We start from the raw sequence: 17360 nt of genomic DNA, 5'->3' as shown, positions 1-17360 counted from the left end.
CTGGCAAAGGAGCTGACTCTCCCTTACTGAGAGACCATCATTAGGACACTTGGGGATCTCCTTGCTAAGTCCTTCCAAGCTCTGAGCTGCCCCCCATGTTGCAAATCTGTCCCATGGCATCCTGGTGGTACCTGAATGCCCTGTGGAGAAGCGCAGAGATGCTCCAGCCGAGGAAATGCTGTTGGGTGTGTGACATGAACCATGTGTGTCCTTGGTGAGAAGTGGGGTGCTGAGACCTCGGCAGTGGGTCCCTCTGCTCTCAGCAGTGCCCGGTGTCTTTTCAGGGTAACATGTGAGTGTGATTATTCTCTGTGTCAGAAAGGCACGAGCTCAGGGCAATCGGGAAAAAGGCAGAGGGACAGAAAATGTCCCCTCTCTCTGCGCTAAGCCACAGGCAATCCTCTTGCCTTGCAGGACTCGCTCTGTAAAACACCCCCTCTCTCTCACTTTTGTGAGTGTGGTTTCTTAGCACAGGGAGTGCAGGTACTGACAAGCCCGTTTCCATTAGGAGCGCTTTTATCTGACATATTTGAACACCAGGACTGAACTCTGCCCCCACAGTTCTCATGAACCCACTGCTGCAGTGCAGGGCTGACTCCTTGGGAGCCAGCGGGCTGAGGTCCTGCTCCTCACGGCACACTGAGCCAGCACCAACCAGAGCTCCAGCCGCAGAGCTGGACAGAGGTCGCATAGAAATAGAGAAGGGGTGGGGAGTGTGTAGTATGAGAAATGGCTTGGATTTCACTCGGAGAATTCTGCCCTAACTTGTCCTGTCCTCCTCGTTCAGTGCTCCACACCCAGAGGCAGCAGATGCCCAATGGCAGCTCCATCACTGAATTCCTCCTCCTGGCACTTGCAGACACGTGGGAGCTGCAGCTCCTGCACTTCTGGCTCTTCCTGGCCATCTACCTGGCTGCCCTCCTAGTTGAAGATGCCCGTGCTCGCTGCAGGGGGGTTGGACTAGATGACCATTAAAGGTCCCTTCCAACCCAAACTATTCTATGATTCTACAATACGCACATCTGGCCAGCGGGCATACGCGCGCGCACACGCACAGAGCGGGCACACACACACAAAACGCACACACAGAGGCAGTGCATGCATGCCCTACAGCACGCCTGCCTGCGGAGTGCACCCACCCCCACACACCGCATGCACGCACGGAGTGTGCACCCACCCGTCTGCCCACACGCACACTCACAGCGTACACCCAGTGATGCAGGCGCACATAGAACGCCCCTCAGATCCGTTCCCTTCTTCCAGCCGCCAGGGGCTTCACCTGACTGCCTTGACTTTTCAGCTATCATGGAGAGTAGCTTGGCAGCTACAGCAGCCAGTTCCTCAGGCCTCTGGGATGCATCTGGCCAGGTCCCTCAGACTTATGGGTGTTCAGGTTCTTCAGGTGGTCGCGAACTCGAGCTTCTCTTCCAGTGGGAGGGACTTTGCTTGCCCAGTCCCTGTCTTGCGGTGCCTGCACTCTAGAGGTGTGGGAAGAGAGGTTGCCAGTGAAGACTGAGGCAACAAAGTGGTTGAGTACCTCAGCCTTCTCCTCGCCTGTTGTTGCCCGTTGCCAGCCTTGTTGATCAAGGGGGGTACGCTTTCTTTGACATCCACTGGCTGCAGCGTGTGGTCATCCACAGTGCATGGGGGGGCTGCTCTGGGAAAGAAGGGGTCTGATGGTGATTTGGTTAACAAATCATTCAAGGCACACCTTCCCTGAAAGGCCATACGCTGCTGCCGTATGCTGCTGTGGGTGCGCCGGGAACGTTGTCTTAACTAGGGTCTGCCTCTGTCAGGAAGGCTGCGTGTGTGCTCTGCACTGAGACACTCAGCGCCTGCGCCCCTCTGTCCAGGTACGCCAAGCAAGTGTAAAAAAGAGCGTAATTTCAGACAGAACGGACTTGAGGAACTTTTGCTAGCTTAGCCACGTTAGACAGGGACTGCAACTCCTGAATGCAAGAATAGTCGTGTTGGAGAATAACCCTAGGAGGTAGCTGGGTAAAGCGGCTCTAGTGTCAAATGCTGATGCGTGTTGGTCTTGTCTGTTTTTCATGTAAAGGGTAATGAAATCTATGGTGTGCATCAGATACTACATTTAATATCTTCCTTCTGAGACTCCGTGAAGAAAGCAGTGCTATTTGAACAAGGTAATTAAATCTGCCCTGATGAGTGCTCTTGAGTACAAGCATGCTTGGTCTGTTGCTTTCATGTTGCTTCCTATCATTTTGCTGTTCTGAGATGAGTTAGAGCAGCACAGACAGGGCACAGGTATTGCTCGTTGGGCTGTTAACTTCCAAGTGGTGAGTGGGAGTAAGGGTAAGCAAACTCAGGTAGATAAATCTGGCACTTGGCCACTGCCCATATGTTTTGAATTTATTCTGTAACTCCTCCTTCCACATTTATACATTACCTAATATAGGTTTTTAATCTGCCTGAGTGTTTCTCTGATTTTCACACTGATTCTTTTTAAAAGTAAAATGCAGATCGAATCTTAACCCCACTCTGCAGTTTTTGTCACTCCTGTTTTAAGGCTTTAATGAGCACCTTAATTTCTGGACTGTTTTCCATGTGGGTCTGTTGTCTGTGGGCAACTAAGTTGTACAGGTGTCGTGGTTTAGCCGGCAGCTCAACCCCACACAGTCGCTCGCTCCCTCCCCCACCGGTAGATGGGGGAGAGAATCAGAGGGGTAACGCTCGTGGGGCGGGATAAGAACAGTTTAATAATTAAAATTCAAAGAAACAACAACAGAAATGCAATGTAAAGGAGAACAACGAGAGGCGCAAAGCCCCGGGGGAGGGGGGAAGGGAGGGGAGAGGGGGAACGAACCGCCGAAATGAACCGCACGCGCTGCAGCCGCCCGCCGACCCGACGCCGCGCTGCTCCCGCGCTGCCACGGCCCCCCCTCAATATACTGGTCATGGTGTCACATGGTATGGAATGAACCTGCCATTGGCCAGTCAGGGTCAGCCGCCCCCACCACGGCCCCGACCCTCCCAGCCCCCCCCCCCCACACGTGGCAGAGCGCGGGAAGCTGGAAAGGTAGGCGACCCCCACAGTGAGGAGAATTAACCCCTTCTCAGCCAAAACCAGCACAACAGGTTAGGACTGACTTAGAGGAACTCTGGTGCAAGGTATCAAGCCGTTGGTGGATTAATACAGGGTATTTATCATGGCTGTCTGACTGCCTTTTAGTGTACAAGTAGATGCGTAGTCATTCAGAGAGTAAAGGAATGAGATTAAAAATGCCAAATTCAGGCTTAGAAAGAATTGGGGGGCGGGGATTGTGTTGTTCTTCTTGGTTTGTGGGGTTTTTTTTGGTGGAAGCATCTCTGATTGCCCTCTGGATATGCATGTGACACGCAGCAGGAAACTGAAACTGTTAATGGAGTATCATTTGTAATGGATTCTTGTAAAAGCAAATCTGAATTGAAAACATTAATGGTATTAAATTGGTTTATAATGGATGGTTGCATGTTTCAGAACTCTGGAACGGTATTTTCACGGACCTTCCTGGTTTGTATGAGGCAGAAGGGTAGCATTCCGATTCAGTGAGCTGAGACAGGTTTCCTGTGTTCATTCCCAGAATGAGTGGGCAGTGGTCTAGGAGAATATGCAAAGCCAGTGCCGAGCGTCGTGGGAAAATAGGCGGTTTCAGGAGCTTCTACAGGGAAAACTGAAGCGTGAAAACCAGGAAACCTTTTTGGAAGATGGTATGCAAAAATGGAAAAGGTTGATTTGGAGCCAGTTGTACAACAAAAAGTAAATCTTAAAAGGAAGTTTGAGCAACACTTGAACTGTGGCTAATTCTGCAGCACGGTATGGGCAGTATTTCTGCTTTGCTCGTAAGGGTCATCCAGACTCGGAGCAGCAAGAATTTGAATAATCAAAACGCTTTTGGTAGCACTTTGAGTAGCAGAGAAGGTTGGAAATTTAATTTGATTTCCAGGCAGTCGGAAACAATATAAAGTTGTCTAGGTTACTGTGGGCACTTCTAAGATGAGAGCTCTTGTAGCCAAGAGGAAAGGTAAATTCTGTAGTAGACTGCCAGGCAGCGCAGTCACAGCAAGTGCTTGATATGGGAGAGGAGAAAACTTTGGGGCTTAGGGGTTTGGGTGTTTTCCCCACTTCTGGGGGGAAAAAAACAATGTAGGAAAAAGGGATACCTTGTGATGCTCCCTTCTCTGTTTTATTGTTGTGTAAAACTTTGTTGTTGCTGTAAAGCTCCCTGTTGTCCCTGTGTTGCATTTTGCACGGAGGCTGAAGGACAGCCTGTGTTCTTTTGTTGTAGAGCTTTAGTACAGGCGTCCCCATGTGCCTGTACCTCTGCCCTCGCAGTCGGGGTTGTCCTGGGAGGGGTTGCAGGTGCTGAAAGGTCTGTCTTGCTAAAGACCTTGTAATAAAGCTGCACGCAGACGGCTTTGCGTGTTCCAGAGCAGCGTGCGCTTCTCCTCAGCAGGAGTTAGTTTTTTGTCGAACAGGCTGCTGTTGTTTTCGGGTGGCTTTTAAAATTTGTGTTCGCATTCACGGAAGTGCTGGTGTGCATTTAAAACTTTTTTGCTCTCCCTGGTTGCTATTTTGATTCTAAATGAGGACTGGTGACTTTTACTTTTACTTTTACTAAGCTACTATCTCCCTTCAACACTTTCTAAAAGCCTGTCCCACTGCTGATGGGCTGTGAGCAGTGGGAGGACAAGACTGAGTTTTGTCTTTTGTACGTAAGTCCAGGAAGTTTCTTGCATATAACTGATTTTCTATGTTTTCTTTGAGTTAATGGCTTCTACATAGGAAATGGCAATTGGTACGCTGGAATATTAGAATGCACCATTGCCGTTGAAGTGAACTCAGGTCAATAACTGTAGGAAATACAATAAAGGCAGTGGCTACAGATGTTGGTCATCTACTTCTGGTGGGCCTTTGTTTGGATGACCTACCTTGCAACCAGAGGGAAAATGAAGCATGGGGTAAGCTTGCAGGTTTTAAACTTGAATTGAAAAGTAAAAAAACTTGTGTCTTTTAAACACACAATATGCATCCCACTTTGAAGATACTAGTGTGCAGAGATTTATGACTAGTGATTACAGATGGTGGTTTGACATCGTATAGTCCTGAAGAGATTAAAAATGGGAGTGGTTTAATACTCCTTCTAATGTCACAAATACCCCCCTCCCACCAGGATCCCTCTGTCACTGTGATTCTTGCTGGGGAGGTGTAGGAATTTTACCCTCTGGGTCAGTGCAGCAGCCTGAAAGGGAGATGTGATCGATGTGCCCTATTTCTTGGGAATGATCTCCTGCTTCCGTCAATTCTCTTGGGGCAAAGTTTAGGCTTGCCTTTTAAAGGAAATCTGACTTATCAATCCCCACATTTTTCCTAATCATTTTTGAGACGTCTCTGTTAGCTCATGGTGAGACGCTAGTTAGAAATGTAACACAGACATGCCAGGGAACACACGAGGCTAAAAGAGTGTTAACTTTATTGATGAACATGCCATTTGTGTTTATACAGGTGCGAGTAAACAAAGAGAACAATAGCCATGCAATTGCCTGTATTCCAGAAATGGCTCTAACTTGGCTGATAAGGCACTCCCCTTCTATCCTCCCAACTAGCAACTACTCGCTGCAGGACAGCATCAAAACACCCTCATCCTTTCAAGAGGAAGGTGTTTTAACACTGCCTGACTTTGGCTAGTCCTCCTTTGCCTTTTTCGCAGGAGGTTCCAGTCGAGGAGATTTGTCACGACCCGTGTCCACCTTCTCGTTGGAACCTTCAGCTGGTTTTACTGTATTGTCCGTCTTAGGAGGAAGAGCCACTTCTACTTTCCGCTTGGCCTTGTCAGTCTTTGCTTTTGGCTTATCCTTCTCTTCTTCCTCCTTTTCAGACCCCAGTCTGAAAGCACTAGACTCTGTTTCCATTGGCTCATTTCTCACAGGGGTGGCATCGTCTCTGCTTGGGAGCCTGAAGACAGACTCCGCTGTAACACCTTCTGCTGCAGCTGCCTCTCTTGGTTTTCTCGCACCTTCCAACAACTCAGCATTTGGAAATCCTTCATTCCGGTGCTTTTTATCTTTATTGCCTTTCTTGTCTCCCAGTGGTTTTTCCACCTCTTTCTTTTTTGATGTTTCAGGATCTTTGATGCCACGGCTCTCCCTTCCATATGGTTTTTCAGGGCAATTTCCAGCTGTATGATGGTTTCTGTGCCTCTGCCCAGCAGGATAATCCTGCCTACGTCCCTGAGCACATGGCAAATTCTCTCGTCTGGTGCCAGGTGGACCGAACCTACCTGGAGAAAAGTCCTCTCTGTTTTGTGGAGGTGGAGGTTGACAGCCAACAGCATAGCCCTTGTAAAACTTCTCACTCCGGTGCCTAGAGTTCCCTCGCCGTTCTCTGTATCTTTCCTTTTCAAATGGATCCCTCCAGTCACGGGATCTGCCCTCGTAAGCTTTCCTATCATATGGTGGAACCTCTCTGGACCTGTTAAAACACTCCCTTTCTCCTTCCCCTTGAGGTAGAGTCCGTTTAGTTGGAGACTGGCCCCTAAACACCGGAGACCTTGACCGTGAATGGTATCTTCTGTGCGGGGGTGACCTTAGCCTTGAATGGTGAGAGCCGCGTGACCTTGACCTGGAGCGATAGTTACGACTCTTCCCTTTGCCTCTTCTTGGATACGGCGGCGATCGCGGGGAGGAACGAGACTGGGAACGACTGAATGATCGAGAGTAGGAGTGAGTGGGGGAAGAACTGGATCTTGACTTGGTGTAGGTATACGAACTTCTACAGTAAGATGAAGCACTGCAGGGAGACTTGGACCTGAAAAAAAACCACACAGAAAAAGAAAGAAAAAAGAGTCACACTCCCCAACATTTTTCCTCTCAAATTTGGTTTGCTTTGTTTGGTTTGGTTTGGTTTTTTTTTATCCTCTCTCCATGTGTTTATGTAATGATGCTGCTGCAAATTGAAGAACTTGTTAGCATGTAAAGTTTCTGCTTCCAAGCTTCTAGCCTGGCTTTCCACTTGATCCTAAAATTATATTTAATTTTCGTATGTCATTACGGTTTCCCCAGAAAGTGTTGGTTTTTGGCAGTCCCCTTTTCAGTCCTGTGCTGATGTTTTATTTTAAATAATCTTAGTGCAAGCACAGATCCCTTTGTTAAAGGCAATTCAAAGTAAGCCATTTCAAAATTAATTACCGCTTGTGTTCTCCACAACTACCTGTGCGTACTTATTCATTGCAAATCAGCTGTTGCAGGAGTTACGTGTTACGGCCTCCTTTAACCAGGAGTAGTAGTACAGTTACCGGTAGTAATGCATTGAATTTCTGTGGGACACTTACAGTTCCCAGCCTGATCCGCCACCTGCTGAGCGAATTGTAGTGGCTCTCACTGGATGACCTGTTGCAGTGGGGAGGGAAAAGAAAAAAATCCCATTCAGTTTGTCTGAAGGTAAGACTTTTAAAGGAATTCTAAAGTTAGCGTTACTTACCCGTTGTGGGTATTGATTGTCCTTGGGGGCCCAGACGACTCGGCAGTGCTGCTTGTCTTAGTAGCGGAACCTGACGGCCCTTGGCAAAAAACGGTTGGAAAGAGTTGGAAACGAAGCTCTGCTAAAAGACAAGGATCAGTGCCTATGCTGAAATCAAACTAACCTTCTCCTCCAACAACCCGCCGATTGGCTGAGAGGAAGGTTTAGAAAGGTTAGCGGCCGTCACCAGCGCGGCGGGAGGCCCGACAGTCAGGAGTGGTGGTGGAGGTGGTGGCGGTGGCGGCTGCTGCGGCTGCTGCTGCCGAGGGTAGCCAGTTCCATTTTCGAAGTTGTTCACAGCCTAGAGGCAGAAAAACACGGACAAAAAGGGGATAGGAAACTTCAGGAGGCACACAAACAAAAGGCTCCACAGAGGAACATCACTCGCCTATTCCTGTAAATGCTATCAATCCTAAAATAAATCAGCAGGCAGGGGTAGGAACACATCGCATTAAGCGCCGGCATTAATGACTGGTAACTCAGGGTGTCTGTATTTAAAGCACTTCAGTGTCAACACCGAATTTGAAAGGGAGGCAATCACGTTAAAACTGTGACCTGAATTTGCCAGACTGTCTCTAAGGAGTTGTAAGCTTCTGTAACAAGGGATCATGCACTGGAGGAGTAAATAAATGTAGCCTTGTCCAATTTAGCCCTGCTTCAGGAGCTGCCGATTCATGTTTTCTTCCCTTTCAGCTTTTCAGGAATAGACTTCTCTTACAAGCAGTTCACGGAAAAGCCATCACGTTACCTGGCGTAGGATCTTGTTGGCAGCTAAAGCATCAGGAGAAACATCGCTCTGATGACACGTTGGGCAGGTATGATCCTCAGAATCCAGTAACGCTGTTCTAATACCTGTGTGCAATTAGAGTCGTCAAAATAGATTTTAGCCAAACTAAGGACGTTTTTGGGGTTCTCATCAGTTAGAAAACCATGTATATGATTAATGGGTGAAGATGATCTTGAATTGGGAACATGAAGCTCAAGTTCAGTAACCTAATAATTTTCTAGTATGCAGCCAATAACGGTACAGCCCTGATGTTTCACTCCTGTAACATCTGGAGGTGTGGAGTAGGCGGTGTCTTGATGTCTTGGCTCAGCTTTTTTCCACTCTCTAGTACAGTGAGAAGTCACCAACCTCAGGGCTAGTGAATAAAAGAGACCTCAAAAACCCGTTAGCGGGTTTGAGTTCTGAAGGTTTCAGCCAACTCTCCCGTGGAGGAGAATGTGCATTAAATGCCCAAGTACCCGATTGCTGCAGACCACAGGAAGTCACCAGCGTTGGCTCTGTAATTTTGTAGGAGGGAAAGGGCTGTGGACAAACGAAATGCATTCGCTATCTAATAGCGTCATCACCGGCGCAGTTACGCCCTCTTCTCATACTCGTCCTTCCACGTGCGAAGGGGATTTAACGAGATACATAAAAAGGAGGAAAAAGCTTTCGGCCTTTCTTTTGCCCTTTATAGGAGAAGAGTCCTTTCCTATTCAGGCTGGGCTTAAGTACTACATAGAACCGGTGAGACAGTAATTTCCTGATCTCCTGTTTCTGCTTTCAGAGGATCAGAGGTGATGTTTTGAATTAACAGCCATGGGGTCACACTTACATTCGTCACAATAACTGTTTCCACAGCAGGGAATAACAGCTGCGTCGGTCATTATATCTTTACAAAGGGGACACAGGAGCTCATCTGGAATAGGCTCATCGGAGGGGGAGGAGGAGGCCGGCTCTTCCGGTAGAAAGGGAGGCTTTTCCTTCTTTCCTCTGGCATAAGCTTCCCTGGAGGGGGGTGGGGAAGGAGAGAGCAAAAAGTTAAAGGTGGGTCAAGGAGAACTTTTCCAAGCTTTGGCTTTTCTCAGGGGAAGAGAACAGGTGGAATTCTTCTCACTCCACATTAGCCTTCTAAAACATAGGCCGCTAGTTGAAAGTCCTTTTCTACAGCCACAGGATGAGAAGAGGGAGGGGGAACAATTTTCCTGCTGCAGACCTCTCCCATTCATTGGGTCAATGGAGAAATCAGCTCAGACTAGGCAAATAATTTTTTGACAGCTAGAAATTGTGTGAAATGAATCCCACCTCTCCTCTGTTGCCAGAGGGTAAAAGTAAATGGCAGGCTGAGGATCAAGTCAGTCTCCGAGTAATTAAGTTTTGGAAATGGAAGAAGTCTATGTTAGAGCTTCTACAAAAGGAGGTCCATGGCAGAACACCAGAAGTGCCACCGAGTGCATTTTAGAGCAGCCGCTCTTGTCAGCACACAGTAGTATTTTCTTAGTTTGTAGCAACAGGAAAACTGCAGCCTCTTTCACACAGGGGAGGTGATAAAAGTCAGAGGGGGAGGAAACCTCACTCCCACAGCAACTTGTTAACTTTTGCAAGGAGCCTTTGCAGCATCAGACAGAAGCAAAACGCGCTTTCAAAGAGAACGACTCCACTGCAAACACCTCGGAAACCTTTTGCAGAAATACTGATTCTTAGCACGCCACAAGTTTAAGCAGCTTCCAGGGGCATGAACAGGAGGAGCGTCCTATTTTAGGGCCTTGGGATTAGAAAGTATCACAGGTGTTAAGGTTAAGATGCAATGCCAGTGCTTCCTCCCCCGTAACTAGAGGTGCTGGCCCACTCGGCTGCATTGCCGCCCAGGCATCGACGCACGGTTCCTCTCCTTCGCTCCTGGGTCAGTCCCGTTAGTCCCATACTTACGCATTAATAATTGGTATGGCATATTTTCCCGTGCTGGTCAGCATAGCACCCTTTGTGTTGGGATCTTTCACCTCCACCATGAAACTCCTTGGAATGCCCGTGCTCCTCCTAATTCTGGGAACAGGCTCAAAAGTCTTGTCCTGGTAGGAAAAGAAATGCAGGCGTATCTCAAGACCCACACTTAAAACGACATCTCCGTGACTGTTGTTAAATGGCAGGGACGCTCAGCCAGAGGCTTGTGTCATTACACCAGGCAGATATCCAATAGATGGGGCCAGCAGAAACATCCTGGTTTTGTACAAAATACTAAAAACTGTGAAGTGTCTTTAGAAAGGGTTCAAACCCAAAATAAATTTCCAGTCATAGTGAAATACAGAAAAATATGCATGAAAGTTGACAGAGAAAGATCTCTGGCTATGTTTGTTGTGGTGGCCTGGAAAAAAGAAAATTTTGCCTTGATAATTGCAGGTGTCCCTTGAATTTTGAAGGGCTTTGCAACTTTGCCATGTAACCTCTCTATTTCACCCCAAGAGAAACACGTCTTAATATGCGTGTTCATGTGTCTGTTACCTCACTGCCAAGGTAAAAAACAAAAACGAAGTAACACCAGAAGTCCCCCCCCAACCTTACCCCATTTGTTGGGCAGTTCTTTATATAGTGGCCAGGTTTTCCACAACGAAAGCAAGTATATGATGGCGGAGGTAGACCCAGGCTGTTCTTCATGTAACTAGAAGGTTTTTTGGGAGAAAAAGAAAAAGGGGTGCATGTATCTCTCTTGTTAAAGCAACCATCTCTAGCATTCCTCCGTAATCGTTGGGGAACAGATCTGGCGTTATCAACACTTACTTGATTGGATCATATGCACGGCAAGACTGTATCATCATCGCTTTTATTTTGTCTTCTTCGGAAGCGCTGGCTTCAGCCAGACTGGCAGTCTGTGTAACAGGCCGTTAGTCGACACACACGTTAGAAACACTTTAGAGCCCCTGCTAACTTCTTCGTGTTAAGTGAGCTAACTACGGTAAGCAAAACCTGCAGGTTTCTCCAGCTGGCCGTGTCCTTTTACCATGCAAATTGTAATACAAGCCTTACGCAGAACTAGATCTTCATATGAAGGAAACCAGCTGATTTCTTGGTTTTTGAAGTACTATTTGTTCAAACGTTTTAATTACACACTAGTGCAGATACCAGCAGGGTCTAAGGGAGGGACTGTACATTCTTTGGACCGTCCAGCACCAAGCCTTCAGATCAGCCACTCGTGTCTTTGCTTTTAGGTGCATTCCTTCGCAAGAGCAACCAACTACTTTCAGCATTTTATTAAATGGTTGTTTCCTATACACAGTTTTTCCTCAACTGTAACATAATGCAGATCGACACCTATGAAATCATTTCCATTAACCGCGACAGAAAACTTCACAGACACTTGACTGATTTGCTTGAACCCAAGAGATGTACAAGACACATCCAAAACCCACAAAACATTTCTAGGGATAGGCGAAAGTTCAAATATGGCATTTCGTACATAGTAATAAACCAGAGGACTTTTTACAACACATTGACTCCATGCTGAGCCAGTCTGCGCTAAAGAGGGTAGAGTAAGTCACAGTTTTGAGCTGCTCTGAGGTGTTGTTCCTGTATCGTTCTGAAATACTTCAATGTTCTCAAAAGCTTCAATGTGTGCACCTCTTGGACGGCTTCTCACATTTTAGAGTAAAACTTCACCTAAGTTTACAGAACCAAGGACACGTTTAGGGACAGCACTAATGCAGACCAGTTTCTTCTGGTGGCTACCTTCCAAATGAATTATTTTTTCCAATATTTTTGCCACGTGTCCACAATTTCATGTCTGTGGTGAGAGAGGGAAGAAGTGGCTAGTGGGGAGAGGTTTCTCTGTCTTGGGAATGAACTCCAGCCTTTCTTTTCAGAAGAAAGAACGAGCTCCTCTGCATTAGGCCCTGCCTTCGCTGATCTTTGTAACTTTAAAGCCCAGGCACTGAATTGGCTAGCACTACGCCTTCTCACAAGGCGCAATGACTAGTGCTTTCCCAGCCAAAGTTACACATTCCCGGGCAAAAACCGCCAGCAGCTCCACAGCAAAACGCGGCGTGGCAGGAGTTCCAGAAGGTCACCTCCGCCAGCATGCCACACACAGGCGTGGGTGTGTTCCTAGACACGGTTAGGGACATAATCACAGCGTACACAGTCTGCGTTCAAGGAAATCAGATTGTGTTGCCCACTGTATCTATGCGACAGCTGATGAAATTGTGCAGCGGTCAAAGAATGGATCTGCAGCTCTGAGGACTAGAAATTCAGAAATAGCCCTGCAATTGTCCGTGTTCCAGGCACGCCTCTAATTTGGCTGCTCCACACCCCCTGGAATGTCCGTCCCTTACAGCCAGTGACATGCTTCTGTAAAAATAGCGCTCCTCCCCAAAGCAGAACTAACGGAATGTATGAAAAAGGGCAAACAGCCTCTGAAGTGCTTCTCCTTTGTGTCTTGAAGATGAGCACTAGTGCAACGTGACGTTGGTGCTGGTAAGGTTCTCCCCTTCTATCTCCCCAAAGTGGCAACTGCTCTTTACAGGAGAGGATCAAAGCATACACACATTTTAAGGTTAACATAAATACTTGACATTATTAAGAATTAAAGTAAAGCATTGTTTGCATTACAACAGTTATACAGCTCTGGATCACAGTGCAAGATTTAAAAATATGAAGCAAACACTTTTTTTTTTTTTTTGAAGTATTTGGTAAGAATATAGATATACCTGAATAAGCTGGGACAGAGAAGCAGATGCAGAGGAGTCATCCATCTGTTCACAAAAAATTAAACACATATTCAAGTTGTACAGTCCAAACATAGCAATAGTTAACCTCTACCGTAGTCTGAAAGTCTGCACGATGCGCTCCGAGTGTGACTGCAAGAGGCATTTCCGACCTCGTGTCATTTGCATTTGCTCAAGGCAAAGTCCAAAGCTACGCCAGCTTAAGAGTGCCCGTGCGGTTAATGAGAAGAAACTAGACTAACCAGACCCGCTTGAGATCAGCTTGTTGCTCCAGGGTATCTCAGAGAGGGAACCTTGTCAAATGGGTCAGGAAGGGTAACTGATGTACTGTTCAGCACGTTTGCCCAACGGCCACCTTCCACGGCCCTCCAGCCCTGGGTCTTTTTTTGTTTCCTTTATATTTCTACTGAAGTATTTCCTGCCAGTCCCTCCAACCAGTCAGTTAGAACCAACACCTCCATGAAACTTGTTTGCCACCCTAAGGCAATACTGCAGAAGAACTGGGGAGGGGCGGGGACACGACTCGACACCCCCCAACCCCCAAATAATCCAAAATCCAGAATCGACAGTCAATGTATGAACTGCCATTTCAAACGGAAGACTAAGCAGAAACTAAAGGGAACTAAAGAAACTGAACAGAAGACTAAATCAAAATCCAGGCTATTACCAGTCAAGCATTTCCTTCTGTTACTTATTTATATTTCAGCAGCAGAAGGACAGTGTTTTCCAACCTGATGAAAAATGCCCCACAAAGGCCCCAGGCTCTAACCTTGCGCCAAAATTTGTACACTGGGTTTCAGGTATTTTCATTTGCGGACAAGCTATTAGATGAAGCTGCTGCATCAGAGAAAGCGGGAAGAGCAAATGCAGAACTTTAGAATACCACTTTGTGTAGCAACGATATTTACATTCAGGGCAATCTGTTAAAGACATTCATGTACTTGGAGGAGCCCAAACAATATCACTGCAAATAAACAGTTCCAGGAACAAATACCCAGGTATTCAAAGGCACGGAAAGGACTCGTTTAGCTGCCCAGAACTGTCCTCAGAACGTAGGGCGTATGTCAGTTTTAGTTTTTGTTTGAACCCCCACGTCAAAGCCAGAAACAGTACCAAGTTTAACAACAATGGTTTCTCGGTGTTTTTTATGAACGTTTTCAAAAACTGTTGGGCAAAGCAAGCAAAAACAGAAGCTAAGTGATAGAAGGTGAAAATGGCAAAAATACACTCCGGAGCATTTTCATTGCAAGAAACACAAAGTGCACAAGCAGCTACGCCAACAGACACGTTACTAGCTGTAGACAGACAGATGGAGAGCACGGCACCACGTCCAGTTGTGCAAACCTTGAACCTACATCGCCTATAACCAATCGTACCTTATCTGTACAACACAAAGCCATTCAGGAAATAGCCTCGCATATTCAGGATGAAATACAATGTGTGACTGGGCACAAATACCAATAGTCCCATTAGAACTGTGCAAATGATGGCATTACGCAGTTCTTACTATGCTGAATCAAATCCATTGTCTTTGCAGCATAGGCTATGTTTTACTGGAAGAAATTATATGAAGCTAGTGTTTGGAAAATTTCATACAAGGCTACGTTGTTCAGAATTCAGTGCAGTGTGCAGAAAAAGGTGTGACCCTGTGCTTTTACATACTGCTTTTGGTGTTCCGCTCACTGGCTCTGTTCGACTTCTGGAAGGAGAAAGAAAGGAAGGTGATCAGAGCTTAAAATAGAGCACTTGTGCCCAACATCAAGCAGTGAAACAGGTTATAAAACCTGCCCATCAGGACATTGTTCGGATAATCTAGTGAATGTGGCCATCTATTCATACACATAAACTGTTCTCATTCTCAAATTCTCACATTCAGTGCAACTGAAAAAAAAACCCAAATCCCAAAATGACCACAACAATCCTGTAGGCAGGATCACGTTTGAGTAGCTGTAATCTCAACCAATACACCCCAGATCTGGGGCCTCAGAGTACCTGCCATATCCTGCCTCCTCCCGCAAATGCAGGAAAGAGCCAAACACTGACAATCGGGCTCCTCTGGGATGGGAACAAATTCTAAGCGTACACTACGGTGCGTATCTGTCTTTACTCTGAAAGCAATACAAGCAAGCCCATAGCATAAGGCATCTCTCCACCTGGAGGAAACAGCATCTACAGCTCGGGTCTCAGAACAATCAAGCCCAAGAACAAACCCAACAGAATCATCTTAGAAGTTACCGTTGTTGGAGCCTGAAGCCCATGTCCCAGCAGGCCTAAAAAGGTCAGTCTGCTTTGGGACAGGTCCATTGAAACCTACCCCAGGACAACAAAAACTAACAGCCGCTTTAACAAGGGAGATGCAGTTGGAACGCCACTGGTAAACTAATATCCATTAAACCAGTGACCTCACTGAACCCCCTAGCAAAGACTACACCGCTTTACGGATACTCACGTAACAGAGGTTCTGCTGGTAGCTTTAACTCCTCCAGCAGGGATCCTTCTGACAATTACCGAGGAGTTCCTCGGAATCAGGGCGTCATCATCTGTGTATTCTGAAAACAACATCAGTACAGAAAAAAGCAGTAGTCAGTTTGTAAGAACGTATATCAGTATGTCATTACACAGCACTTCAGAGAATCCCTTTACAGAGAGAAAAGCAACCTTTTATAGGTAACACCGACTTTTATCGTCTCAACACACTCAACAAATGCAGATCAAATTAAAAGGAGGCACAGGCTTTTTGAAGGGACTTCTGCCTTTGCAGAACATGACTCCATGGGCAGATATTCCACTGATATTTAAAATCCTGTTTTCTTTTCGCTTAGGTTAGCATTGCTTCTGTTACTAGATCTCCATTATGGAAAGTTACAGTCCCGGAACTGTAAAAGGTTAGAGTGCTCAGAAAATCTGAGCAAGTCGGCCATCTTCACTCAAGCTCCACTTTGTTCTTGTCAAGATCAGGTCAACATTTAGTCAGGGCTCCTGCACGGGCAAGGTTATAAAAGAACAGTACTCTGTGTGCACGTGTAAGGATTCCAGAGACGGGAAGCACAAAAACACCCCCCAAAAGTGCCCCATCCCCCCTCACTGGGGCAGGATGGGGCAGCTCACACACTGGCATCGCAGGGCCACCCATACTGGCTGCATCCCTTCCCCTTGGGCAGGAAATTCAGCTCCCTGCAAAAACAATGCTTGGGAAGGGAAATTGTGGGCATGGGAAACCATTGGGATAGGAAACCATCACGGGTCTGAGAAATCACCGTGGGGATGGGAAAACCTCACCGGGTTGAGAAATGAGCATTGAGGACAGGAAACCATCAGCAGGATGGGACGTCATTGAGACGGGCAGTTGCTGTGGCATGAGAAATGAAACCCTGGCAGGGCTGGCTGAGGCAGGTGCTGGTGGAATGATCGCCATGGGGACAGAACCCCAGAACACTCTTTGCCCCAGACAAACCCCACACTGACCCGCCGCCATGGCAGGTACAGCAGCAGGTCCTGCTCCTCGTGGTGCTCCTGCCCTCCGGGTAACCCCCCAAGGGGCTCTGCCCACCAGTAGCTCACCCCACCACCCCTCTTTGCTTCCCCCAACAGAGAGGTTCCCTCTGCAGCTGCCGACGGCATCGGAGGTGTCCGACATGCGCTTCACCACCACGGCCATGCCGCCACCGGTCAGTGCCTGTGTGCTGCCCTCTGCCCCAGGGCTGCCGGTGTCCGGTGAGCCTGCCCGGCTCCACACCGTCACCTACCAGCGGGGCCAGCCCACCGTCTGGCAGGTGGTGCCAGGGCCCCTGGGGGCGCCGGGGCAGGTGGTGCAGGGCCCCTGCGGGTTGTCGCTTTCCACAGTGGTGCAGGTCCCCGCTGGGGTGCAACTCCCTACTGGGGTGCTGCTCCCCCCTGCAATGCAGCTCCCCGCCGGGGTGCAGCTCCGCACTGGTCCCCGAGGCCCCGCGCCCGCCGCCCCCACGCACCTTCTTTGGTCTGGGCGTTGGAGATCTGCAGGTCGCTCCTGGTCGCCTTCAGCTTCTCGCGGCCCATGATCTGGCGCTTGAGGTCGCGCAGGGTGATGTGGAGGCCGCTGAAGGTGACCGTATCATAGTTCAGCCTGGAGAAGAACTTGTAGTGGACACAGGACATGGTTGGGGCCAGGCGGTGCCTGCTCTGGGATGGCGCCTACTGCAGCACGTGGTGTCATGGTCCTCTTATATGCTCAGCACATTATGAAGAAAGTCCTGCATCATGTGGGTGTGGCAGCCCCGCCCTCGTTGCCCTAATGCCGAGTGGCCCTTAGGGGAGGGGGTTCCAGGAGCCTGCTGTCCTGTCACCCCCCAGGTCTGTCGCTGCCCGGTGTCCTGTCACACCC

The 17360-nt window shown here is 47.9% G+C and overlaps 1 protein-coding gene across 1 annotated transcript; it reads right to left on the bottom strand.

Moving 5' to 3' along the window:
- Positions 1-5685: 5685 nt before the first annotated feature.
- LOC135311338 (E3 ubiquitin-protein ligase RBBP6-like) lies at positions 5686-17134 on the bottom strand. The gene is made up of 12 exons (XM_064440463.1): positions 16969-17134; positions 15450-15549; positions 14663-14699; positions 12983-13027; positions 11061-11149; positions 10845-10941; positions 10215-10354; positions 9121-9293; positions 8268-8371; positions 7644-7820; positions 7382-7389; positions 5686-6808 (listed from the first exon to the last, which is right to left on the bottom strand). Exons 1-12 carry the CDS (start codon positions 17132-17134, stop codon positions 5686-5688), a joined length of 2259 nt encoding a protein of 752 aa, XP_064296533.1.
- Positions 17135-17360: the final 226 nt, after the last annotated feature.

This window comes from Phalacrocorax carbo, unplaced genomic scaffold (genome assembly GCF_963921805.1).
Source record: "Phalacrocorax carbo unplaced genomic scaffold, bPhaCar2.1 SCAFFOLD_36, whole genome shotgun sequence".
In the NCBI taxonomy this organism is placed as follows: Eukaryota; Metazoa; Chordata; class Aves; order Suliformes; family Phalacrocoracidae; genus Phalacrocorax; species Phalacrocorax carbo.
Note: the sequence above shows the minus strand (reverse complement) of the source record. Positions and strands in the feature narration are given on the sequence as shown.